General features: G+C 57.2%; 3 protein-coding genes and 3 long non-coding RNA genes across 14 annotated transcripts; 2 read left to right on the top strand and 4 right to left on the bottom strand.

The window, feature by feature from the left end:
* The first annotated feature begins 3,433 nt into the window (after positions 1-3,433).
* On the top strand, positions 3,434-8,634 carry CUNH8orf82 (chromosome unknown C8orf82 homolog). Its single transcript, XM_052684411.1, has 3 exons — positions 3,434-3,974; positions 6,613-6,661; positions 8,132-8,634. Exons 1-3 carry the CDS (start codon positions 3,813-3,815, stop codon positions 8,632-8,634), a joined length of 714 nt encoding a protein of 237 aa, XP_052540371.1. The 5' UTR covers positions 3,434-3,812.
* A 243-nt stretch (positions 8,635-8,877) lies between these two features.
* Positions 8,878-12,485, top strand: LOC128081302 (collagen alpha-5(IV) chain-like). Of its 9 annotated transcripts, none has more exons than XM_052684403.1 (6): positions 8,878-9,053; positions 9,650-9,712; positions 10,066-10,182; positions 10,405-10,645; positions 10,876-11,612; positions 11,959-12,485. In XM_052684403.1, the coding sequence occupies exons 1-5, from the start codon at positions 8,886-8,888 to the stop codon at positions 11,277-11,279; spliced, it is 993 nt and encodes a 330-aa protein (XP_052540363.1). In that variant the 5' UTR covers positions 8,878-8,885; the 3' UTR covers positions 11,280-11,612; positions 11,959-12,485. The 9 variants fall into 9 exon arrangements, with proteins under 9 accessions (XP_052540363.1, XP_052540368.1, XP_052540362.1 ...); XM_052684399.1 differs by having other exon boundaries at positions 8,968-9,053; positions 10,066-10,354; positions 10,390-10,645; XM_052684406.1 differs by lacking the exons at positions 8,878-9,053; positions 9,650-9,712 and adding exons at positions 9,074-9,293; positions 9,433-9,584 and having other exon boundaries at positions 10,133-10,354; positions 10,390-10,645.
* On the bottom strand, positions 8,941-10,912 carry LOC128081304 (uncharacterized). The gene is made up of 3 exons (XR_008207151.1): positions 10,834-10,912; positions 10,292-10,415; positions 8,941-9,053 (listed from the first exon to the last, which is right to left on the bottom strand). It is a non-coding gene; the product is annotated as an uncharacterized LOC128081304 (long non-coding RNA).
* On the bottom strand, positions 9,126-9,871 carry LOC128081306 (uncharacterized). Its single transcript, XR_008207152.1, has 3 exons — positions 9,786-9,871; positions 9,213-9,373; positions 9,126-9,171 (listed from the first exon to the last, which is right to left on the bottom strand). It is a non-coding gene; the product is annotated as an uncharacterized LOC128081306 (long non-coding RNA).
* A 1,301-nt stretch (positions 12,486-13,786) lies between the features above and the next one.
* Positions 13,787-26,138, bottom strand: LRRC14 (leucine rich repeat containing 14). The gene is made up of 4 exons (XM_052684410.1): positions 26,124-26,138; positions 25,307-25,698; positions 18,811-19,401; positions 13,787-14,658 (listed from the first exon to the last, which is right to left on the bottom strand). Exons 1-4 carry the CDS (start codon positions 26,136-26,138, stop codon positions 14,121-14,123), a joined length of 1,536 nt encoding a protein of 511 aa, XP_052540370.1. The 3' UTR covers positions 13,787-14,120.
* LOC128081303 (uncharacterized) lies at positions 21,138-23,380 on the bottom strand. Its single transcript, XR_008207150.1, has 5 exons — positions 23,105-23,380; positions 22,718-22,795; positions 22,486-22,633; positions 21,649-21,972; positions 21,138-21,236 (listed from the first exon to the last, which is right to left on the bottom strand). It is a non-coding gene; the product is annotated as an uncharacterized LOC128081303 (long non-coding RNA).
* Positions 26,139-26,579: the final 441 nt, after the last annotated feature.

Below are 26,579 nucleotides of genomic sequence, written 5' to 3'. Positions count from 1 at the left end.
AGGGCGGTTGTGGGCTATGGGGACTGCAGGACAGCTATAGGGCAGATATAGGGTGGATATAGGGCGGTTATAGGGCGGCTGTGGAGGCTATAGGGGCTGCAGGACAGCTATAGGGCGGATATAGGGCGGTTGTGGGGCTATGGGGACTGCAGGACAGCTATAGGGCGGATATAGGGCAGATACAGGGCGGTTATAGGGCGGCTGTGGAGGCTATAGGGGCTGCAGGACAGCTATAGGGCGCATATAGGGCGGATATAGGGTGGATATAGGGCGGTTATAGGGCTGCTGTGGAGGCTGAAGGGACTGCAAGACAGCTATGGGGCAGATATAGGGTTGCTATAGGGAGGCTGTGTGTGCTATGGGACTGTAGGACAGCTATAGGGTGGATATAGGGCAGCTATAGGGGGCTTATAGGGCAGCTGTGGGAGCTATAGGGGCTATAGGACAGCTGAAGGGTGGATATAGGGCAGATATAGGGCAGTTATAGGGCGGCTGTGGGGGCTGTAGGGACTATAGCACAGCTATAGGGTTATAGGGTGGATATAGGGTGGCTATGGGGGCTATAGGGACTGCAGGATATCTGTTGGGCGGATATTGGGTGGATATAGGGCGGTTGTGGGGGCTGTGGGGACTGTGGGACAGCTGTAGGGGGGATATAGGGCAGATATAGGGCGGTTATAGGGCTGCTGTGGGGGCTATAGGGACTGTAGGACAGCTATAGGGCTGCTGTTGGGGCTATGGGGACTGCAGGACAGCTATAGGGTGCATATAGGGTGGATATGGGGCAGATATAAGGTTGTTATAGGTTGGCTGTGGGGGCTATGGGGACTGTAGGACAGCTATAGGGCTGCTGTGGGGGGCTATGGGGACTGCAGGACAGCTATAGGGTGCATATAGGGTGGATATGGGGCAGATATAAGGTTGTTATAGGGCGGCTGTGGGGGCTGTGGGGACTGTATAGGACAGCTATAGGGCAGATATAGGGAGCTTACAGGGCGGCTGTGGGAAGCTATAGGGGCTATAGGACAGCTAAAGGGTGGATATAGGGCAGATATAGGGCAGTTATAGGGAGGATGTGGGGGCTATAGGGACTGTACGACAGCTATAGGGCGGTTATAGGGTGGCTGTGGAGGCTATAGGGGCTATAGAACAGCTATAGGGCGGTTATAGGGTGGCTGTGGAGGCTATAGGGACTATAGGACAGCTATAGGGTGGATATAGGGGGCTTACAGGGCGGCTGTGGGGGCTATAGGGGCTATAGGACAGCTATAGGCGCATATAGGGTGGATATAGGGCGGTTGTGGGGGCTATGGGGACTGTAGGAGAGCTATAGGGGGGATATAGGGCAGATATAGGGCGGTTATAGGGTGGCTCTGGGGCTATAGGGGCTATAGAACAGCTATAGAGTGGATATAGGGGGCTTATAGGGCAGCTGTGGGGGCTATAGGGGCTATAGAACAGCTATAGGGCTGCTAAGGGGGCTATGGGGACTGCAGGACAGCTATAGGGCAGCTATAGGGCGGATATAGGGCGGTTATAGGGCGGTTGTGGGGCTATGGGGACTGCAGGACAGGTATAGGGCGGATATAGGGCGGTTGTGGGGCTATGGGGACTGCAGGACAGCTATAGGGCAGATATAGGGTTGTTATAGGGCGGTTATAGGGCAGCTGTGGAGGCTATAGGGGCTGCAGGACAGCTATAGGGCAGCTATAGGGCGGATATAGGGCGGATATAGGGCGGTTGTGGGGCTATGGGGACTGCAGGACAGGTATAGGGCGGATATAGGGCAGATATAGGGCGGTTATAGGGCGGCTGTGGAGGCTATAGGGGCTGAAGGACAGCTATAAGGCAGCTATAGGGCGGATATAGGGCGGCTGTGGAGGCTATAGGGGCTGCAGGACAGTTATAGGGCGGATATGGGGCGGATATAGGGTGGATATAGGGCGGTTATAGGGCGACTGTGGAGGCTGAAGGGACTGCAAGACAGCTATGGGGCAGATATAGGGTTGTTATAGGGAGGCTGTGGGTGCTATGGGGACTGTAGGACAGCAATAGGGTGGATATAGGGCAGCTATAGGGGGCTTATAGGGTGGCTGTGGGAGCTATAGGGGCTATAGGACAGCTGAAGGGTGGATATAGGGCAGATATAGGGCAGTTATAGGGCGGCTGTGGGGGCTGTAGGGACTATAGCACAGCTATAGGGTTATAGGGTGGATATAGGGTGGATATAGGGTGGCTGTGGGGGCTATAGGGACTGCAGGATAGCTGTAGGGCGGATATAGGGTGGATATAGGGCGGTTGTGGGGGCTGTGGGGACTGTGGGACAGCTATAGGGGGGATATAGGGCAGATATAGGGCGGTTATAGGGCGGCTGTGGGGGCTATAGGGACTGTAGGACAGCTATAGGGCTGCTGTGGGGGCTAAGGGGACTGCAGGACAGCTATAGGGTGCATATAGGATGGATATAGGGCAGATATAAGGTTGTTATAGGGCGGCTGTGGGGGCTATGGGGACTGTAGGACAGCTATAGGGCAGATATAGGGAGCTTACAGGGTGGCTGTGGGAGCTATAGGGGCTATAGGACAGCTAAAGGGTGGATATAGGGCAGATATAGGGCAGTTATAGGGAGGATGTGGGGGCTATAGGGACTGTACGACAGCTATAGGGCGGTTATAGGGTGGCTGTGGAGGCTATAGGGGCTATAGAACAGCTATAGGGCGGTTATAGGGTGGCTGTGGAGGCTATAGGGACTATAGGACAGCTATAGGGTGGATATAGGGGGCTTACAGGGCGGCTGTGGGGGCTATAGGGGCTATAGGACAGCTATAGGGCGCATATAGGGTGGATATAGGGCGGTTGTGGGGGCTATGGGGACTGTAGGAGTGCTATAGGGGGGATATAAGGCAGATATAGGGCGGTTATAGGGTGGCTCTGGGGGCTATAGGGGCTATAGAACAGCTATAGAGTGGATATAGGGGGCTTATAGGGCAGCTGTGGGGGCTATAGGGACTATAGGACAGCTATAGGGTGGATATAGGGGCTATGGGGACTGCAGGACAGCTATAGGGCGCATATAGGGCGGATATAGGGCAGATGTAGGGTTGTTATAGGGCGGCTGTGGGGGCTATGGGGACTGCAGGACAGCTATAGGGCGCATATAGGGTGGTTATAGGGCGGCTGTGGGGGCTATGGGGACTATAGGACGGCTATAGGGTGGATATTGGGGGCTTATAGGGTGGCTGTGGGAGCTATAGGGTCTATAGGGCACATATAGGGTGGATATAGGGCACATATAGGGCGGTTATAGGGTGGCTGTGGGGGCTATAGGGACTATAGGACAGCTATAGGGGGGCTATAGGGTGGATATAAGTTATAAGGTGTTTTCGGGGGCTATAGGGACGATAAAACAGCTATAGGGCAGATATAGGGTGGATATAGGGCAGCTGTTGGGGCTGTAGGGGCTATAGGACAGCCATAGGGTGGATATAGGGCGGCTATGGAGGCTATAGGTTCTATATAACAGCTATAGGGCGCCCATAAGGACTATAGGGATGACGTCGGTCTCTACACGCGCCCCGTCCCTATACGTGGCCCTATATACGGCCCTATATACGGCCCCATATGGGGCTCGGTATCCCCGGTCCCCCCTCGCGCGGCTCGCGTTTCCACCCGGACCGTTCCCCGCACTGCACCACCGCTCTCGGCCAATCGCGTCTCACCGATGGCACTTCCGGTGCTCACGCCCCCTCTCTCGGCCAATCGCGTCTTACTGATGGCACTTCCGCTTCCGGCGTCCGTTTCCCCGTGCCGCCATGCGCAGCGCTGCGTCGTTAAGGGTCGCGACCGCCGCTTACCGACGGGGATACGGAAATAAAGCGGGGAACGGAACGGGAAACGGCCCGAAATACCGGCAGGGGCAGAGCCCGGCACCGCGGAGAAGAGAGTATTTCTATTGGGTGGATGCGCACGGCAGGGTGAGCGGGGAGCGGGGGGAAAATGGGGTGAGATACGGGAGGCAGGGGGGACGAAGGGGGACGGGAGGAATGGGGGGAGGTGGGGGAGTGGGGGGGAGGAATGGGGGAGAAAGGGGGGAGTGGGGGAATAACGGGAGATGGGGAGAAATGGGGCAAGGGGGGACATGGGGGGGGGGAAGGGGAGGAGGGGGCGTGGGGGAGGAGGGGAAGATGGGGAGAAGTGAGGGACGTGCGGGGTGTGGGGGGTAATGGGAGATGGGGGGCGTGGGGGGAGGAAAGGAGGAGATAATGAGAGATGGGGGGATTTGGGGGGCACAGAGGGAAGGGGGGAAGGAGTAGGGGAGGGGGGGGAATGGGGGGGATGTAGGGGTGGGGGGGATGCCGGGGGGGAATGGGGGATGTGGGGAGGGGGAGGGGACGTGGAGGGGGTGGGGGGGAATGGAGGATGTGGGGAGTGGGGGGACGTGGGGGGGAATGGGGGAGGTGGGGGTAATGGGGGATGTGGGGAGGGGGAGGGGACGTGGAGGGGGTGGGGGGGGAATGGGGGACGTGGGGGTAATGGGGGATGTGGGGAGGGGGAGGACGTGGGGGGGAATGGGGGATGTGGGGGGGGGGGGGACATCGGGGGGAGTGGAGGGGAATGGGGGATGTGGGGAGGGGGGGATGCGGAGGGGGTGGGGGGGAATAGGGGACCAGGGGAGGGAGGGGATGTCGGGGGGTGTAGGGGGGAATGGGGGGAAGGGGGGACGTGGGGTGGAGGGCATGGGGGTGAAGGGGGATGGGGGGCAAGGCGGGACGTGGGGAGGGGGGGACGTTGGGGGGATGGGGGGGAGGTGGGACATGGGGAGGGGGGGCATGGGGGGGAATGGGGGACGTGGAGAGGGGGGGATGAAGGGGAATGGGGGGCATGGGGGAAGCGGGCAGGAACTGGAGACATGGGGGGCAAAGAGGCCTAATGGGAGAGGTGGGGGAGTGGGGGGGGATATGGGGGGAAGGGGGAGTGGGAAGGAAGGGGGAGAAATGGTGGGGAGGGGGGTGGGGGCATGGGGAAAATGGGGGGGGAGACATGGGGGAGGTAGGGGGGGATGAAGGGGAGTGGGGAGGGGTGGGGGGATGGAGGGGAATGGGAGACGTGGGGGGGGAGAAAGGGGAGTGGGGAGGAATAGAGGGAAAAGGGGGGGGCAAAGGGGCATGGAGACATAATGGGAGATGGGGGGAGTGAGGGGACGTGGGGGGAGAAAAGGGAGTGGGGAGGAATGGGGGGAGAATGGGAGATGGGGGGATGTGGGGGGGAGAGGGGGGATGAACTAGGAGCACTGGGGGGGAGAAATAAGAGGGACTGGGGGGGGAATGAGAGGGACTGGGAGGAACTGGGGGGGAACTGGGAGCACTGGGGGGGATGAGAGGGACTGGGAGTGACTGGGAGGAATAGGGGGGATGAGAGGGACTGGGAGGAACTGGGGGGGACTGGGAGGACTGGGGGGGGAAATGAGAGGGACTGGGAGGAACTGGAGGGGGACTGGGGAGGGACTGGGAGGAACTGGAGGACTGGGAGGAATGGGGGGGATGAGAGGGGCTGGGAGAACTGGGGACGGGAATGAGAGGTATTGGGAGGACTGGGGGGGGACTGGGAGCACTGGGGGGGATGAGAGGGACTGGGAGGACTGGGGGGGGGGGACTGAGAGGAATGGGGGGACTGGGGGGGATGGAGGGGGAATGAGAGAGACTGGAAGGAACTGGAGGGGACTGGGAGGAATGATGGGGAAATGAGAGGGACTGGGAGTAACTGGGAGGATTGGGGGGATGAGAGGGACTGGGAGGAACTGGGGGGGGGACTGAGAGGAATGGGGGGACTGGGGGGGATGGAAGGGGAATGAGAGGGACTGGAAGGAACTGGAGGGGACTGGGAGGAACTGGGGGGGGAATGAGAGGTATTGGGAGCACTGGGGGGGGACTGGGAGGACTGGGGGGGGATGAGAGGGACTGGGAGGACTTGGAGGGGGGACTGAGAAGAATGGGAGGGACTGGGGGGGATGGGAGGAGGAATGAGAGGGACTGGAAGGGGAACTGGGAGGGGAACTGGGGGGGGAATGATGGTATTGAGGAGCACTGGGGGGGGTAACTGGGAGGACTGGGGGGGGATGAGAGGGACTGGGAGGAACTTGGAGGGGGGACTGGGAGGAATGGGGGGGACAGGGGGGGGATGGAAGGGGAATGAGAGGGACTGGAAGGAACTGGAGGGGACTGGGAGGAACTGGGGGGGGAATGAGAGGGACTGGGAGCACTGGGGGGGGACTGGGAGGAATGGAGGGGGAATGAGAGGGACTGGGAAGAAATGGGGGGGAATGAGAGGGACTGGGAGGACTGGGGGGGGACTGGGAGGAGATGAGAGGGACTGGGAGGAACTGGAGGAGGACTGGGGAGGAATGGGGGGGACTGGGAGCACTGGGGGGAGACTGGGAGGAATGGGGAGGAAATGAGAGGGACTGGGAGGAATGGGGGGGAATGAGGTACTGGGAGGACTGGGAGGAATAGGGGGTAACTGGGAGGACTGGAGGGGGAAATGAGAGGGACTGGGAGGAATGGGGGGGGGACTGGGAGCACTGGGAGAGGGGTTGAGCTGCTGTGGTCTCCGCAGCTGTACTTGGATGATGCCAAAATGAAGAACTTTGTCACCTGCTTCAAAGGTACGGGGACAGCGTGACACTGCTGGGGGACAGCGTGACACTGCTGGGGGACAGCGTGACATGTGACAGCGTGACGTGTGACAGTGTGACATGTGACAGTGTGACATGTGACAGTGTGATATGGGGACAGTGTGACATGTGACAGTGTGACATGTGACAGTGTGACATGGGGACAGTGTGACATGGGGACAGCGTGACAGTGCATGGTGACGGTGTGACGTGTGACATTGTGACACTGCTAAGTGATAGCATGATGTGACAGTGCTGAGTGACACCGTGACATGGGGACAGCGTGACACTGAGTGACGCCGCAGTGTGGTGACAGCGTGACATGGGCACAGTGTGACACTGAGTGACATGGGGACAGTGTGACACTGAGTGACGCCGCAGTGTGGTGACAGTGTGACATGGGCACAGTGTGACACTGAGTGGCACTGCAGTGTGGTGACAGTGTGACATGGGCACAGTGTGACACTGTGACAGTGTGACATGGTGACAGTGTGACACTGAGTGACATGGGCACGGTGTGACACTGAGTGGCACTGCAGCGTGGTGACAGCGTGACACTGAGTGGCACGGGCACAGTGTGACACTGAGTGACATGGTGACAGTGTGACATGGGAACAGTGTGACATGGGGACAGTGTGACACTGAGTGACATGGTGACAGTGTGACATGGGAACAGTGTGACATGGGGACAGTGTGACACTGAGTGACATGGGGACAGTGTGACATGGGCACAGTGTGATACTGAGTGACATGGGAACAGTGTGACATGGGGACAGTGTGACACTGAGTGACACTGTGACAGTGTGACATGGTGACAGTGTGACATGGGGACAGTGTGACACTGAGTGGCACTGCAGTGTGGTGACAGTGTGACATGGTGACAGTGTGACAGTGTGACACTGAGTGACATGGTGACAGTGTGACACTGAGTGACATGGGCACAGTGTGACATGGGCACAGCGTGACACTGAGTGGCACTGCAGCGTGGTGACAGTGTGACATGAGCACAGTGTGACACTGAGTGACATGGGGACAGTGTGACATGGGCACAGTGTGACACTGAGTGACACTGCAGTGTGGTGACAGTGTGACACTGAGTGACACTGTGACAGTGTGACACTGAGTGGCACTGCAGCATGGTGACAGTGTGACACTGAGTGACATGGGCACAGTGTGACACTGAGTGACACTGTGACAGTGTGACACTGTGACAGTGTGACATGGGCACTGTGACATGGGGACAGTGTGACACTGAGTGACACTGTGACAGTGTGACACGGTGACAGCGTGACACGGGCACAGTGTGACACTGAGTGACCCCGCGGTGCGGTGACAGCATGAGATGACGGTGACCCGACGGCGGCGCTCATCCCCCCCCCAAAGCCGCAGACAGACGAGCCCCCGGCTCCCCGTGCCTCATTACCTCCCGCTCGTTAATTAGCGCCCTTTGCCGCCCCGCAGACGAGCGTTTCCTCGCCTTCTTCTTCCACCGCCTGCAGCCCAACCGCAGCGGCCGCTACGAGGATTCCTTCCCCTTCGTTTCGCCCTGCGGCGCCGAACGCAACTTTGTGCGCTGCCAGGACCTTCCCATCGTCTTCACTCGGGTCCTGGAAGGGGAAAGCGGCGGCTGCCTGCTGTCGTACTGCGGAGGCGGGAGTCGCCTGGCGCTGCCTTTTCAACCCGAATCGTTGACTTTCGATCCCGACAACGGGAGGTTGTATCATCCGGGACCCGAGGGGGGAGGCGGGGTGGGGTTGGTGAAGTCGGCGCTGGTGGAGGAATGGGGGGACGGCTTTGAGTATGGGGAGAAGGGGGGGGGAGGAGGGAAGGGGGTCCCGACCCATTTCGTGTGGGGGGGGAAGCGTTACGCCTTGGGGCATCCGCTGCTGGGGAGGCTGAGGGCATTGAGGGGGGGGGGGAAGGGGGGAAGGGAGGCGGGGAGGGGGGGAGAGCGGCCGTGTTGAACCCAAACCTCGTGGGAGGGGGAGAACAGGGACAGCTGGGGGTCCCTTCATCCTTGGGTCTATGGGGTGGGGGTGGAAGAGACCCCTGGGGTCCTTAAACCCCATGGGATTGGGGTGGAAGAGACCCCTGGGGGTCCCTAAAACCTGTGGGATGGGGACAAGAGGGACAGCTGGGGTCCCTTCATCCTTGGGTCTATGGGGTGGAGGTGGGAGAGACCCCTGGGGGTCCCCATTGTCCCCATAGGACAGCGATGGGGACCCTCAGGATCCCCTTCATTGTTATGGGGTGGGGGTGGGACGCCAGAGGTCCACGTTGTCCCCAAAACCCATGGGATGGGGACAAGAGGGACAGCTGGGGTCCCCTTCATCCTTGGGTCTATGGGGAGGGGGTGGGAGAGACCCCTGGGGGTCCCCAAAACCTATAGGACAAGGATGGGGACCCCTGGATGTCCCCTTCATCCTTATGGGATGGGGACAAGAGGGACAGCTGGGGTCCCTTTCATCCTTGGGTCTATGGGGAGGGGGTGGGAGAGACCCCTGGGGGTCCCCAAACCCCATGGGATTGGGGTGGAAGAGACCCCTGGGGTCCCCAAAACCCATGGGATGGGGACAAGAGGGACAGCTGGGGTCCCCTTCATCCCTGGGTCTATGGGGTGAGGGTGGGAGAGACCCCTGGGGGTCCCCAAACCTATAGGACAAGGATGGGGACAAGTGGGGACCCTTGGATGTCCCCTTCATCCTTATGGGATGGGAGGGACAACCAGGGGTCCCCGTCATCCTTGAGTCTATGGGGTGGAGGTGGGAGAGACCCCTGGGGGTCCCCATTGTCCCCAAACCCATAGGACAGCGATGGGGACCCTCAGGATCCCCTTCATTGTTATGGGGTGGGGGTGGGACGCCAGAGGTCCACGTTGTCCCCAAAACCCATGGGATGGGGACAAGAGGGACAGCTGGGGTCCCCTTGATTCTTGGGTCTATGGGTGGGGGTGGGAGAGACCCCTGGGGTCCCCAAAACCTGTGGGATGGGGACAAGAGGGACAGCTGGGGTCCCTTTCATCCTTGGGTCTATGGGGTGGGGGTGGGAGAGACCCCTGGGGGTCCCCAAACCCCATGGGATTGGGGTGGAAGAGACCCCTGGGGGTCCCCAAAACCTGTGGGATGGGGACAAGAGGGACAGCTGGGGTCCCTTCATCCTTGGGTCTATGGGGTGGAGGTGGGAGAGACCCCTGGGGGTCCCCATTGTCCCCATAGGACAGCGATGGAGACCCTCAGGATCCCCTTCATTGCTATGGGGTGGGGGTGGGACGCCAGAGGTCCACGTTGTCCCCAAAACCCATGGGATGGGGACAAGAGGGACAGCTGGGGTCCCCTTCATCCTTGGGTCTATGGGGTGAGGGTGGGAGAGACCCCTGGGGGTCCCCAAACCTATAGGACAAGGATGGGGACAAGTGGGGACCCTTGGATGTCCCCTTCATCCTTATGGGATGGGAGGAACAACCAGGGGTCCCCTTCATCCTTGGGTCTATGGGGTGGGGGTGGGAGAGACCCCTGGGGTCCCCAAAACCTGTGGGATGGGGACAAGAGGGACAGCTGGGGTCCCCTTCATCCCTGGGTCTATGGGGTGGGGGTGGGAGAGACCCCTGGGGGTCCCCAAAACCTGTGGGATGGGGACAAGAGGGACAGCTGGGGTCCCCTTCATCCTTGGGTCTATGGGGTGAGGGTGGGAGAGACCCCTGGGGGTCCCCAAACCTATAGGACAAGGATGGGGACAAGTGGGGACCCTTGGATGTCCCCTTCATCCTTATGGGATGGGAGGGACAACCAGGGGTCCCCTTCATCCCTGGGTCTATGGGGTGGGGGTTGGAGAGATCCTTAGGGGTCCCCATTGTCCCCAAACCCATAGGACAGCGATGGGGACCCTCAGGATCCCCTTCATTGTTATGGGGTGGGGGTGGGACGCCAGAGGTCCACGTTGTCCCCAAAACCCATGGGATGGGGACAAGAGGGACAGCTGGGGTCCCCTTCATCCTTGGGTCTATGGGTGGGGGTGGGAGAGACCCCTGAGGTCCCCAAAACCTGTGGGATGGGGACAAGAGGGACAGCTGGGGTGCCCTTCATCCTTGGGTCTATGGGGTGGGGGTGGGAGAGACCCCTGGGGGTCCCCAAACCTATAGGACAAGGATGGGGACAAGTGGGGACCCTTGGATGTCCCCTTCATCCTTATGGGATGGGAGGGACAACCAGGGGTCCCCTTCATCCTTGGGTCTATGGGGTGGGGGTTGGAGAGACCCCTGGGGGTCCCCGTTGCCCCCAAAACCCAAGGGATGGGGACAAGAGGAACCCTTGGGGGTCCCCAAAGCCATAGGACAAGGAAGGGGACAACAGGGGACCCCTGGATGTCCCCATCATCGTTACGGGGTGGGGGAGGGACCCCCGTTGTCCCCACCTGTGCAGGAGGACTAAAAGCATCTGAGCCCAGCAACGCGGCTGCGCTGTGTTGTCACCTGGGGGTTGGGGGTGGCGAGGTGACACCCCGTGGCAGAGCTCCCTGGTGTCCCCAACGTCCCTACGATGTCCCCAGTGTCCCCAATGTTCCACTGTCCCCTCACAGTGTCCCCATGAGGTCCCCAGTGTCCCCATACTGATGTCCCCAACATCCCATGGCACAGCCACACGGTGTCCCCAACATCCCAATGTCCCCATGGCAGTGTCCCCAATGTCCCCATGGTGATGTCCCTAATGTCCCATGGCACAGCTTCATGATGTCCCCAACGTCCCTGTCATGTCCCCAGTGTCCCTATAATGACGTCCCCAAGGCGATGTCCCCAGTATCCCATGGCACAGCCTCACGTTGTCCCCAACACCCCCATGGTGGGGTCTCCAGTGTCCCCTCCCAGTGTCCCCATGGCCATGTCCCCATGGTGATGTCCCCAGTATCCCATGGCACAGCTTCATGATGTCCCCAATGTCCCTATGATGTTCCCAGTGTCCCCAATGTCCCCATAGTGATGTCCCCAATGTCCCATGGCACAGCTTCGCCTTGTCCCCAACATCCCCATGGTGACATCCCCAACATCCCAATGTCCCCTCACAGTGTCCCCATAGTGATGTCCCCAGTATCCCATGGCGCAGCTCCATGTTGTCCCAGTGTCCCCATTGTCCCTATGATGTTCCCAGTGTCCCCAGCATCCCTATGGTGACATTCCCGACGTCCCCATAGTGATGTCCCCAGTATCCCATGGCACAGCTTCGCCTTGTCCCCAACATTCCCATGATGATGTCCCCAATGTCCCCTCACAATGTCCCCAGTGTCCCATGGCACAGCTTCGTCTTGTCCCCAACATCCCCATGGTGACGTCCCCAACATCCCAGTGTCCCCTCACAGTGTCCCCATGGTGACGTCCCCAGTGTCCCATGGCACAGCTTCATGATGTCCCAATGTCCCTATGATGTTCCCAGTGTCCCCAGCATCCCTATGGTGACGTCCCCAATGTCCCCACAGTGATGTCCCCAGTATCCCAAGGCACAGCTTTGTCTTGTCCCCAACATCCCCATGGTGACGTCCCCAGTGTCCCCTCACAGTGTCCCCCTGTTGTCCCCAACGTCCCCATGCTGATGCCCCCACATCCCATGGCACAGCTGTGCAGCGTCCCCTACGTCCCTATCATCTCCCCATGGCGTTGTCCCCTGCGTCCCCATGGTGGTGTCCCCAATGTCCCCTCCCAGCGTCCCCACATGACGTCCCCAATGTCCCCAAGCCACCCTTTGGTGGCACCATCCACACATCGAGGCGGGACAAACAAGGCAGGGTGTGACGAGGGGACGGGACCTGGGTTCCCCACCCCAGACGTGGCTCCTGCCCCGCTCCCCCTCTGTCCCAGCACCGCGGTGTCACTCGCGGGTGGCATCGCTGTCACCTTTTTGTCCCCATTGCCACCCCCACCTTGGGGTGCTGCTTTCAGCCACCAAACACCCCAGGTGCCAAAAGAACCTTTATACCGACAGCGGGGCGCCACTTTGTCACCGTGGGTCCTGGTTGTCCCTTTGTCACCACGCCTCCCGGTGTCCCTTTGTCCCGGTGTCCCTTTGTCACCATCCCTCCTGCTGTCCTTTTGTCACCACTGCTCCAGCTGTCCTTTTTGTCACCACCTCTCCCGGTGTCCCTTTGTCCCTGTGTGTCCCTTTGTCACCATATGTCCTGGTTGTCCCTTTGTCACCACTTCTCCTTGCATCCCTTTGTCACCACACCTCCCGGTGTCCCTTTGTCCTGGTTGTCCTTTTGTCACCATTCCTCCTTGCGTCCCTTTGTCACCAGTCCTTCTGGTTGTCCATTTGTCACCACTGCTGCTGTCCCTTGGTCACCACACCTCTTGGTTGTCACTTTGTCACCATATGTCCTACTTGTCCCCACCACTCCTGCTGTCCCTTTGTCCTGGTTGTCCCTTTGTCACCAGTCCTCCTTGCATCACTTTGTCACCACTCCTGCTGTCCTTTTGTCACCTCATGTCCCAGCATCCCTTGGTCACCATTCCTGCCGTCCCTTTGTCCCTCTGCGTCCCTTTGTCACCACTCCTGCTGTCCTTTTGTCACCTCATGTCCCAGCATCCCTTGGTCACCATTCCTGCCATCCCTTTGTCCCTCTGTGTCCCTTTGTCACCACTCCTCTCGCTTGTTCCTTCATCACCACTCCTGCTGTCCCTTGGTCCTGGTTGTTCCTTTATCACCACATCTCCCGGTGTCCCTTTGTTACCAACACCTCCCGCCGTCCCTTGGCCGCCATTCCTGCCGTCCCTTTGTCCCTCTGCGTCCCTTTGTCACCACTCCTGCTGTCCCTTTGTCACCTCATGTCCTGCCGTCCCTTGGTCACCATTCCTGCCGTCCCTTTGTCCCAATTGTCCCTTTGTCACCACTCCTCTCAATTGTTCCTTCATCACCACTCCTGGTTGTTCCTTCATCACCACTCCTGGTGTCCCTTTGTCACCACATCTCCTGCTGTCCCTTGGTCACCTCATGTCCCAGCATCCCTTGGTCACCATTCCTGCCGTCCCGTTGTCCCTCTGTGTCCCTTTGTCACCACTCCTCTCGCTTGTTCCTTCATCACCACTCCTGCTGTCCCTTGGTCCTGGTTGTTCCTTCATCACCACTCCTGCTGTCCCTTTGTCCTGGTTGTTCCTTTATCACATCTCCTGGTGTCCCTTTGTCCCCTCATGTCCCGCCGTCCCTTGGCCGCCATTCCTGCCGTCCCTTTGTCCCTCTGTGTCCCTTTGTCACCACTCCTCTCATTTGTTCCTTCATCACCACTCCTGGTGTCCCTTGGTCACCACATCTCCTGCTGTCCCTTTGTCCTGGTTGTTCCTTCATCACCACTCCTGCTGTCCCTTGGTCACCACATCTCCTGCTGTCCCTTGGTCACCTCATGTCCCGCCGTCCCTTGGCCGCCATTCCTGCCGTCCCTTTGTCCCTCTGCGTCCCTTTGTCACCGCACCTCACAGCGCAAAGAAGTCGGACCCGCCGTGATGCTGCAGGCTGCAGCTCCACACCTCGTCCTCCCTGCCAGCGCTGCCCAGCATTCCCTGCAGCTCCTCCCGCAGCGCGGCCACGCAGCCCTCGCGGACGTCGCCGTCGCCGCTGTCGCAGCAATCCGTGGGGTAGGGGTGGACGACGAGGCGAAGGGAGGACAGGGCTCGGGTCCCCTCCAGCAGGACCTTCAGGCCGGCGGAGGACAAGCGGTTGCCAAAGAGGCCGAGGTAGGAGAGGCGGACGCAGAGCCTGAGAGGCGGCAGCAGGACGGGGAGGTGGCGGTCGCCGAGGTGACATTCGGCCGCGTCCAAATGGCGGAGGGAGGAGGAGACGGCAGGGAGGAGATGGAGGAAGGGAGGGAGGAGGGAGGAGGAGAGGTCGTGGCCGCTCAGGTCGAGCTTCTTCAGGGCCGGGGCGTGAGGGCTGCCGGCCAGGAAGGCGAGGTCGCAGGGCTGCAGGTGGCAGAAGGGAAGCTCCAGGCTCTCCAGCGGGCGCCGCAGGGACCTGGGGGGGGGATGAGGAGGAGCTGCGGGTCAAGGGATGTGACAGCTATGGAGCCCCGAGCAACGAAACCCCGAATCTCCCCAAATAAAAGCCATAACCCACATCTCCATGGGCAACTGGTTGAGTTGGGGTCATCCTCACCTTCACCAAAACCCCACAGGAGGGCAGATTTGTGGCGTCTATGGAGCCCCAAGCAACCAAAACCCCAAATCTCCCCAAAGAAAAGCCATAAGCTGAGTCTCCGTGGCCAGAGGGTTGAGTTGGGATCATCCCCACCTTCATCAAAACCACACAGAAGGACCAACTCCAAGCATCTACAGAACCCCGAGCACCAAAACCCCAAATCTCCCCAAATAAAACCCATAACCTCCATCTCCATGGCCAACTGGTTGAGTTGGGACCACTCATACCTTCACCAAAACCCATCACTCCATAACAAATCAACTGGTTGACTTGGGACCATCCTCACCTTCACCAAAACCCCCCAGGAGGGCAGATTTGTGGCATCTACGGAGCCCCAAGCACCAAAACCCCAAATCTCCCCAAATAAAACCCACAACCCACATCTCCATGGCCAACTGGTTGAGTTGGGACCGTTCCACCTTCGCCAAAACCAGTAACCAACCGACTGGTTGACTTGGGGTCATCCTCAACCTCACCAAAATCCCACAGGAGGGCAGATTTGTGGCGTCTATGGAGCCCCAAGCACCAAAGCCCCAAATCTCCCCTAATAAAACCCATAACCTGGGTCTCCGTGGCCAGCGGGTTGAGTTGGGATCATCCTCATCTTCACCAAAACCACACAGAAGGGCCAACTCATAACATCTACAGAACCCCAAGCACCAAAGCCCCAAATCTCCCCTAATAAAACCCATAACCCCCATCTCCATGGCCAACTGGTTGAGTTGGGATCATCCTCACCGTCACCAAAACCACACAGAAGGGCCAACTCCAAGCATCTACAGAACCCCAAGCACCAAAGCACCACATCTCCCCAAATAAAACCCACAACCCCCATCTCCATGGGCAACTGGTTGACTTGGGATCATCCTCACCTTCACCAAAACCCATCACTCCGTAACAGATCAACTGGTTGACTTGGGACCATCCCCACCATCAACCAAACCCCATAAGAGGGCAGATTTGTGTCGTCTATGGAGCCCCGAGCAACGAAACCCCGAATCTCCCCAAATAAAAGCCATAAGCTGAGTCTCCGTGGCCAGAGGGTTGAGTTGGGGTCATCCCCACCTTCACCAAAACCACACAGAAGGGCCAACTCCAAGCATCTACAGAACCCCAAGCACCAAATCCCCAAATCTCCCCAAATAAAAGCCATAACCCCCATCTCCATGGCCAACGGGTTGAGTTGGGATCATCCTCACCGTCACCAAAACCCATCACTCCGTAACAGATGAACTGGTTGACTTGGGACCATCTTCACCATCAACCAAACCCCATAGGAGGGCAGATTTGTGGCATCTACGGAGCCCCAAGCAACGAAACCCCAAATCTCCCCAAAGAAAACCCATAACCCACATCTTCATGGCCAACTGGTTGAGTTGGGATCATCCTCACCTTCACCAAAACCCCACAGAAGGGCCAACTCCAAGCATCTACAGAACCCCAAGCACCAAAACCCCAACTCTCCCTAAATAAAACCCACAACCCACATCTCCATGGCCAACTGGTTGAGTTGGGACCGTTCCACCTTCGCCAAAACCAGTAACCAACCGACTGGTTGACTTGGGGTCATCCTCAACCTCACCAAAATCCCACAGGAGGGCAGATTTGTGGCGTCTATGGAGCCCCAAGCACCAAAGCCCCAAATCTCCCCTAATAAAACCCATAACCTGGGTCTCCGTGGCCAGCAGGTTGAGTTGGGATCATCCTCATCTTCACCAAAACCACACAGAAGGGCCAACTCATAACATCTACAGAACCCCAAGCACCAAAGCTCCAAATCTCCCCAAATAAAACCCATAACCCACATCTCCATGGGCAACTGGTTGACTTGGGATCATCCTCACCTTCACCAAAACCCATCACTCCGTAACAGATGAACTGGTTGAGTAGGGACCATCCCCACCATCAACCAAACCCCATAAGAGGGCAGATTTGTGTCGTCTATGGATCCCCGAGCAACGAAACCCCAAATCTCCCCAAATAAAAGCCATAAGCTGCATCTCTGTGGCCAGAGGGTTGAGTTGGGGTCATCCCCACCTGCACCAAAACCACACAGAAGGGCCAACTCCAAGCATCTACAGAACCCCAAGCACCAAAACCCCAACTCTCCCCAAATAAAACCCACAACCCACATCTCCATGGCCAACTGGTTGACTTGGGATCATCCTCACCTTCACTAAAACCCATCACTCCGTAACAAATCAACTGGTTGACTTGGGACCATCCTCATCATCAACCAAACCCCACAGGAGGGCAGATTTGTGGCATCTATGGAGCCCCAAGCACCAAAGCCCCAAATCTCCCCAAATAAAACCCACAACCCGTGGTTCCATGGCCAACTGGTTGAGTTGGGACCATTCCCACCTTCACCAAAACCCATAACCAACCGACTGGTTGACTTGGGGTCATCCTCAACCTCACCAAAACCCCACAGGAGGGCAGATTTGTGGCGTCTATGGAGCCCCAAGCACCAAAGCCCCAAATCTCCCCTAATAAAACCCATAACCTGGGTCTCCGTGGCCAGCGGGTTGAGTTGGGATCATCCTCATCTTCACCAAAACCACACAGAAGGGCCAACTCATAACATCTACAGAACCCCAAGCACCAAAACCCCGAATCTCCCCAAATAAAACCCACAACCCATGGTTCCATGGCCAACTGGTTGACTTGGGATCATCCTCACCGTCACCAAAACCACACAGAAGGGCAGATTCTTGCCTACTATGGAATCCCATGCAATGAAATCCCAAATCTCCCCAAATAAAAGCCACAACCAGTGGTTCCATGCCTACAGGTTGAGTTGGGGTCATCCTCACCATCACCAAAACCCCACAGAAGGGCCAACTCCAAGCATCTACAGAACCCCAAGCACCAAAACCCCAACACTCCCTCAATAAAAGCCACAACCCACATCTCCATGGGCAACTGGTTGACTTGGGGTCATCCTCAACCTCACCAAAATCCCACAGGAGGGCAGATTTGTGTCATCTATGGAGCCCCAAGCACCAAAGCCCCAAATCTCCCCTAATAAAACCCATAACCTGGGTCTCCGTGGCCAGCGGGTTGAGTTGGGATCATCCTCATCTTCACCAAAACCACACAGAAGGGCCAACTCATAACATCTACAGAACCCCAAGCACCAAAGCTCCAAATCTCCCCAAATAAAACCCATAACCCACATCTCCATGGGCAACTGGTTGACTTGGGATCATCCTCACCTTCACCAAAACCCATCACTCCGTAACAGATGAACTGGTTGAGTAGGGACCATCCTCATCATCAACCAAACCCCATAAGAGGGCAGATTTGTGTCGTCTATGGAGCCCCGAGCAACGAAACCCCAAATCTCCCCAAATAAAAGCCATAAGCTGAGTCTCCGTGGCCAGAGGGTTGAGTTGGGGTCATCCCCACCTGCACCAAAACCACACAGAAGGGCCAACTCATAACATCTACAGAACCCCAAGCACCAAAGCCCCAAATCTCCCCAAATAAAACCCACAACCCACATCTCCATGGCCAACTGGTTGAGTTGGGATCATCCTCACCTTCACCAAAACCACACAGAAGGGCCAACTCCAAGCATCTACAGAACCCCAAGCACCAAGACCCGAACTCTCCCCAAATAAAACCCACAACCCACATCTCCATGGGCAACTGGTTGAGTTGGGACCACTCATACCTTCACCAAAACCCATAACCAACCAACTGGTTGACTTGGGGTCATCCTCAACCTCACCAAAATCCCACAGGAGGGCAGATTTGTGTCATCTATGGAACCCCAAGCACCAAAGCCCCAAATCTCCCCTAATAAAACCCATAACCTGGGTCTCCGTGGCCAGCGGGTTGAGTTGGGATCATCCTCACCTTCACCAAAACCACACAGAAGGGCCAACTCATAACATCTACAGAACCCCAAGCACCAAAACCCCAAATCACCCCCCGAAATGAGAATCACAAAGCATTGCTCACCCCAGCAGCAGCCCCAGCCGCCCCGCCAGCCGGCACGAGCCCAGGTTGAGCTCCCTCAGCCCGTGCAACGAACCCAACGCTTCCGCCAGCTCCTTCAGCCCATCTTCCATCCCAGGCCTCCTCACGTCCACGTTGCTGTAGGGCAACCTCAAGCTGGCCAGGTGTGGGAAGCGAGCGAGACGCGGCACCACCTGGCACAGCCCGGCCAACCCCAGGTTGTTGAAGCGCAGCTCGACGCGCCGCAAGCCGAGCGGCTCCAAGGCCTCCAACAGATCCAAGGTGCCTCCTAGGGAAAGCTCCTCGGCGTGGAAGTCACGGCAGCGCAGGCGTAGGGCCCCTCCGCCCCGTAGGGCCGCCCTCAGGATGGCCCCCGAGGTGCTGTTGACAAAGAGGTCGACGCGGATTTCCACCGCGGGCACCGGGGAACCCTTCTGATCTTTGGTGCCACGCGGTTCGGTTCGGCGTTGAGAGGCTTCCAGGCAGGCTTTGGCCAGCAGTACTGTCCTCGACCACAGGGTGACGCTGTCCGGACCGTGTTCCGCACCGTCCTGGATGCCGGTCATGTCCAACACACGCAGACATGGCCGCGGGCTGAGGGAGGAGAAAGGTGCCAGCATTTCTTCCACCCGTCTCACCCGACCCCCCTTCCTTCTGATTGACCCAAACCTTCTCCTTCCATCTGTCCCACCCATATCTGTCCCACCCAACCATCCTTCCTTCTGCCATCCAACCCAACCCCCCTGTTCCATCCATCCAATCCAAACCCATCCAACCCATCCCTTCCTTCTGATTGACCCAAACCTTCTCTTTCCCTCTGTCCCATCCATATCTGTCCAACCCCACCATCCTTCCTTCTGTCCATCCAACCCAATCCCCCTGTTCCATCCATCCAATCCAAACCCATCCAACTCAACCCCCCCTTCCATCCATCCAACTCACATCTGTCCATCACAACCATCCTTCTGTCCATCCAACCCAACCCCCCTGTTCCATCCATCCAATCCAAACCCATCCAACCCAACCCATCCCTCCTTCCTTCTGAATGACCCAAACCTTCTCCTTCCCTCTGTCCCACCCATATCTGTCCAACCCAGCCCTCTCTCCTTCCGTCCATCCGACCCAACCCCCCTGTTCCATCCCTCCAATCCAAACCCATCCAACCCAACCCTCCTTCCTTCTGATTGACCCAAGCCTCCTCCTTCCATCCATCCACCTCATATTTGTCGTACCCAACCATCCTTCCTTCTGTCCATCCAATCCAACCCAACCCCCCTTCCATCCATCCAACTCACATCTGTCCATCACAACCTTCTTTCCGTCCATCCAACCCAACCCCCCTGTTCCATCCATCCAATCCAAACCCATCCAACCCAACCCTCCTTCCTTCTGATTGACCCAAACCTTCTCCTTCCCTCTGTCCCACCCATATCTGTCCAACCCAGCCCTCTCTCCTTCTGCCCATCCAACCCAACCCCCCTGTTCCACCCATCCAATCCAAACCCATCCAACCCATCCCTTCCTTCTGATTGACCCAAACCTTCTCCTTCCACCCATCCAACCCACATCTCTCCATCACAACCCTCCTTCCTTCAGTCTTTCTGACCAAACCCCCCTACCACAAACACACCGGGTGACGACCGCGGCTGATCTGGTGACAACGACCGCAGCCGACCCTACAACAACCACAGCTGATCTGGTGACGACCACAACCGATCCTACAACCACGGCCAATCCAATGACCACAACCACAACCATCCCACAACAACCGCGCCTGATTTCATGGCCACCACGACCAGCCCTACAACCACAGCTGAGCCAATGGCAACCACCACAACCATCCCACAGCTGATCTGGTACAACCACAACCCATCCTACAACCACAGCCGACCCAATGATGACCACAACCAACCCTGCAACAACCAGAATCAATCCCACAACCACAGCTGACCCAGTGTCAACAACCACGACCAATCCCACAACCATCCCACAACCGAGCTGGTGACAACCACGACCAGTCCTACAACCACAACCAACCCAACGATGATTACAACCAACCCAGTGACAACCACAACCAACCCAACCATGATTACAACCAACCAGTGACAACCACAACCAACCCAACCATGATTACAACCAACCAGTGACAACCACAACCAACCCAACCATGATTACAACCAACCAGTGACAACCACAACCAACCCAACCATGATTACAACCAACCAGTGACAACCACAACCAACCCAACGATGATTACAACCAACCAGTGACAACCACAACCAACCCCACAACCACAGCTGAGCCAATGACAACAACCACAACTGAATCCTACGACAACCACAACCGAGCTGGTGACCACCACAACCCATCCTACAACCACAGCCGACCCAACAATGACCACAACCGATCCTAAAACAACCACAACTGATCTGGTGATGACTACAACTGATCCCACAACCACAGCTGAGCCAATGACAACAATCATGACCAATCCTAGGACACCCACAACTGATCTGGTGACGGCCATGACCAATGCCACCACCACAGCCAATGCAACGACAATCACAACCAATCCAATGACGACCAGAAACAATCCTACAACCACACCTGAACCAGTGACAACAACCACAACTGATCCTACGACAACCACAACCGATCTGGTACAACCACAACCCATCCTACAACCACAGCCGACCCCACGATGACCACAACCAACCCTGCAACAACCAGAATCAATCCCACAACCACAGCTGACCCAGTGTCAACAACCACGACCAATCCCACAACCATCCCACAACCGAGCTGGTGACAACCACGACCAGTCCTACAACCACAACCAACCCAACGATGATTACAACCGATCCCACAACCACAGCTGAGCCAATGACAACAACCACAACTGATCCTACGACAACCACAACCGAGCTGGTGACCAATCCTTCAACAACCACACCTGATCCGGTGGCAACCACAACCAAGGCCGACCCAACGATGCCCACAACCAATCCTACAACCACAGCTGAGCCAATGACAACCACCGCAACCAATCCCACAACCATCCCACAACTGATCTGGTGACAACCGTGACAAATCCTACAACCACGGCCGACCCAACCATGACCACAACCAACCCAATGAGAACCACAACCAATCCTACAACCACAGCTGACCCAACGATGCCCACAACTGATCCTATGACAACCACACCTGATCTGGTCACGACCAATCCCACAACCACAACCAACCCAACGATGATTACAACCCACCAATGACAACCACAACCAACCCCACAACTACAGCTGAGCCAATGACAACAACCACAACTGATCCTACGACAACCACAACCGAGCTGGTGACCACCACAACCCATCCAACAACCACAGCCGACCCAACGATGCCCACAACCGATCCTAAAGCAACCACAACTGATCTGGTGATGACTACAACTGATCCCACAACCACAGCTGAGCCAATGACAACAACCACAACTGATCCTATGACAACCACAACCGATCTGGTGACCAATCCTTCAACAACCACAGCCAAGGCCGACCCAACGATGCCCACAACCAATCCTACAACTACAGCTGAGCCAATGACAACCACCACAACCAATCCCACAACCGATCTGGTGACAACCACGACCAGTCCCACAACCACAACCAACCCAACAACGACCACAATCGATCTGGTGACGACCACGACCATTCCTACAACCACAACCAACCCAATGATGACCACACCTGACCTGGTGATGATCACAACCGATCCTACAACCACAGCCGACCCAATAACAACCACCACAACCATCCCACAACAACCACACCTGACCTGGTGACGACCACGACCCATCCTATGACAGCCACCACTGATTTGATGACGCCCACAACCAATCTTATGACAACCAAACCTGATCTGGTGACGACCACAACCGATCCCACAACCACAACCAACCCAACGATGATCACAACCAACCCCACAACCACAGCTGAGCCAATGACAACAACCACAACTGATCCTACGACAACCACAACCGAGCTGGTGACCAATCCTTCAACAACCACAGCCAAGGCCGACCCAACGATGCCCACAACCAATCCTAAAACAACCACAACTGATCTGGTGATGACTACAACTGATCCCACAACCACAGCTGAGCCAATGACAACAATCATGACCAATCCTAGGACACCCACAACTGATCTGGTGACGGCCATGACCAATGCCACCACCACAGCCAATGCAACGACAATCACAATCAATCCAATGACGACCAGAAACAATCCTACAACCACACCTGAACCAGTGACAACAACCACAACTGATCCTACGACAACCACAACCGATCTGGTACAACCACAACCCATCCTACAACCACAGCCGACCCAACGATGACCACAACCAACCCTGCAACAACCAGAATCAATCCCACAACCACAGCTGACCCAGTGTCAACAACCACGACCAATCCCACAACCATCCCACAACCGAGCTGGTGACAACCATGACCAGTCCTACAACCACAACCAACCCAACGATGATTACAACCAACCAGTGACAACCACAACCAACCCAACAATGATTACAACCAACCAGTGACAACCACAACCAACCCAACGATGATTACAACCAACCAGTGACAACCACAACCAACCCAACCATGATTACAACCAACCAGTGACAACCACAACCAACCCAACCATGATTACAACCAACCAGTGACAACCACAACCGATCCCATAACCACAGCTGAGCCAATGACAACAACCACAACTGATCCTACGACAACCACAACCGAGCTGGTGACCACCACAACCCATCCTACAACCACAGCCGACCCAACGATGCCCACAACCGATCCTAAAACAACCACAACTGATCTGGTGATGACTACAACTGATCCCACAACCACAGCTGAGCCAATGACAACAATCATGACCAATCCTAGGACACCCACAACTGATCTGGTGACGGCCATGACCAATGCCACCACCACAGCCAATGCAACGACAATCACAACCAATCCAATGACGACCAGAAACAATCCTACAACCACAGCTGAACCAGTGACAACAACCACAACTGATCCTACGACAACCACAACCGATCTGGTACAACCACAACCCATCCTACAACCACAGCCAACTCAACGATGACCACAACCAACCCTGCAACAACCAGAATCAATCCCACAACCACAGCTGACCCAGTGTCAACAACCACGACCAATCCCACAACCATCCCACAACCGAGCTGGTGACAACCACGACCAGTCCTACAACCACAACCAACCCAACCATGATTACAACCAACCAGTGACAACCACAACCAACCCAACCATGATTACAACCAACCAGTGACAACCACAACCAACCCAACCATGATTACAACCAACCAGTGACAACCACAACCAACCCAACCATGATCACAACCGATCCCACAACCACAGCTGAGCCAATGACAACAACCACAACTGATCCTACGACAACCACAACCGAGCTGGTGACCAATCCTTCAACAACCACACCTGATCCGGTGGCAACCACAGCCAAGGCCAACCCAACGATGCCCACAACCGATCCTACAACCACAGCTGAGCCAATGACAACCACCACAACCAATCCCACAACCATCCCACAACTGATCTGGTGACAACCGTGACAAATCCTACAACCACGGCCGACCCAACCATGACCACAACCAACCCAATGACAACCACAACCAATCCTACAACCACAGCTGACCCAACGATGCCCACAACTGATCCTATGACAACTACACCTGATCTGGTCACGACCAATCCCACAACCACAACCAACCCAACGATGATTACAACCAACCAGTGACAACCACAACCGATCCCACAACCACAGCTGAGCCAATGACAACAACCACAACTGATCCTACGACAACCACAACCAAGCTGGTGACCAATCCTTCAACAACCACACCTGATCCGGTGGCAACCACAACCAAGGCCGACCCAACGATGCCCACAACCAATCCTACAACCGATCTGGTGACAACCACGACCAGTCCCACAACCACAACCAACCCAACAACGACCACAACCGATCTGGTGACAACCACGACCAGTCCTACAACCACAACCAACCCAACGATGATCACAACCGATCCCACAACCACAGCCGACCCAATAACAACCACCACAACCATCCCACAATCGATCTGGTGACAACCACAACCAATCCTACAACCACAACCAACCCAATGATGACCACACCTGACCTGGTGACGACCACAACCCATCCTATGACGACGACGACCAACCCAACATCGACCAACAACCGATTTGGCGACAACCGCAGCCGATCCAACGACCCCCATCCCCCTACGCCCTGCAAACCCATCAGCACCACACGTCACCCCGCAACCAGGCACAACCACCACCCAACAACAACAAAACCACCCCCCCCCCCCAGAAAAGAAAAACCAACAAACCCCCCACCCTCCCAACGATCCCAAGTCGGTCACCTACCCGGCGTCGGACCGCAGCCCCGCGGTGACGGCCAGGAGAACAGCCTGGACGCAGAGCTGGTCGGGGTGGCGATGGGGGTCGCAGCGTAGGGAGAGGATTGGGAAAGGCCAGGACCTCACCAGGTCCTGCAGGAGGGGAACGCGGCAGTCCAGGAGGGCGGCCTGGAGCAGAGCGGGGTACAATTCGGCGGGGAGCAGCGGCAGAGAGCGGCGGGCGCTGGGGAGGTGGGCGACCAGGCGGCGGGCGCAGAGCGAGACCAGGGAGGAGGTGGTGGGGGTGGTCATGGCGGTGGTGGGGCACCGGCGGGGATGTGGGGCGGCTGTGGGGCTGGGGAAAGGGATAAAAATGGGGTCACAGGGATGGATAACGGTGGAGCCGGCGCTCTGAGTGCTCTACAGAGGGTGAACCGGGGCTCCCTCTCACGCTGAGCCCCCCACGCCGAGCCCCAAATCTGATTCCGGCCTTAAAATGGCTCCTCCATGGCACCCCGACATCCCCGCACTGATCCCCAGAGGGAGACCCCCACGCTGACCCCAACCCTGGATCCCCCATAATGGGTTCTTCATGCCACCCCCAACCCTGAGACCCCCACAGACCCCCAAATCTGACCGTCCCCCATTATGGGTCCTTCGTGGCATCTTAGAGGTGCCATGGGGAACCCATTATGGGGGGTGGGGGGTCAGATTTGGGGGTCTGTGGGGATCTTAGGGTTGGGGGGTGGCATAGGGAAGCCATTATGGGGGGGGGGGTCAGGGTTGGGATCAGCGTGGGGGTCTCATTCTGGGGGTCATATGGGGGTCTCTCCTGGACATGGCACCTGACCATCCCCCATTATGGGTCCCCCAATCCTAAGACCCCCAGAATGAGACCCCCACGCTGACCCCAACCCTGGATCCCCCATAATGGGTTTTCCATGCCACCCCCAACCCTGAGACCCCCACAGACCCCATAATGGGTTCTTCATGGCACCCCCCCCAACCCTGAGACCCCCACAGACCCCCAAATCTGACCACATAATGGGTTCTTCATGGCATCTTAGAGGTGCCATGGGGAACCCATTATGGGGGGAGGGGGGTCAGATTTGGGGGTCTGTGGGGATCTTAGGGTTGGGGGGTGGCATGGGGAAGCCATTATGGGGGGGGTCAGGGTTGGGATCAGCGTGGGGGTCTCATTCTGGGGGTCTTAGGGTTGGGGGACCCATAATGGGGGATGGTCAGGTGCCATGTCCAGGAGAGACCCCCATATGACCCCCAGAATGAGACCCCCACGCTGA

The sequence above is a fragment of the Tympanuchus pallidicinctus genome, unplaced genomic scaffold, assembly GCF_026119805.1.
Source record: "Tympanuchus pallidicinctus isolate F22 unplaced genomic scaffold, pur_lepc_1.0 scaffold209, whole genome shotgun sequence".
Lineage (NCBI taxonomy): Eukaryota > Metazoa > Chordata > Aves > Galliformes > Phasianidae > Tympanuchus > Tympanuchus pallidicinctus.
This window is presented reverse-complemented; position numbering and strand designations above follow the sequence as displayed.

Bases quoted from the DNA above. Each gene is read 5' to 3' on its own strand.
- LRRC14 (XM_052684410.1), bottom strand. The intron at 19,402-25,306 runs GTAGGTGACCGA...CTCCTCCCTCAG, and splicing joins GGGCTGCGGTCCGACGCCGG to CCCGCGGCCATGTCTGCGTG. The intron at 14,659-18,810 runs GTGAGCAATGCT...TCCCCCCCCCAG, and splicing joins CGGCTGGGGCTGCTGCTGGG to GTCCCTGCGGCGCCCGCTGG.
- CUNH8orf82 (XM_052684411.1), top strand. From the start codon at position 3,813: ATGCGCAGCGCTGCGTCGTTAAGGGTCGCGACCGCCGCTTACCGACGG. The intron at 3,975-6,612 runs GTGAGCGGGGAG...TGGTCTCCGCAG, and splicing joins GGGTGGATGCGCACGGCAGG to CTGTACTTGGATGATGCCAA. The intron at 6,662-8,131 runs GTACGGGGACAG...GCCGCCCCGCAG, and splicing joins CTTTGTCACCTGCTTCAAAG to ACGAGCGTTTCCTCGCCTTC.
- LOC128081302 (XM_052684399.1), top strand. From the start codon at position 8,968: ATGGGGACAAGAGGGACAGCTGGGGTCCCCTTCATCCTTGGGTCTATG. The intron at 10,355-10,389 runs GTGGGAGAGACC...CCAAACCTATAG, and splicing joins CTTGGGTCTATGGGGTGAGG to GACAAGGATGGGGACAAGTG. The intron at 10,646-10,875 runs CTGGGGTCCCCT...GGGAGGGACAAC, and splicing joins GATGGGGACAAGAGGGACAG to CAGGGGTCCCCTTCATCCTT.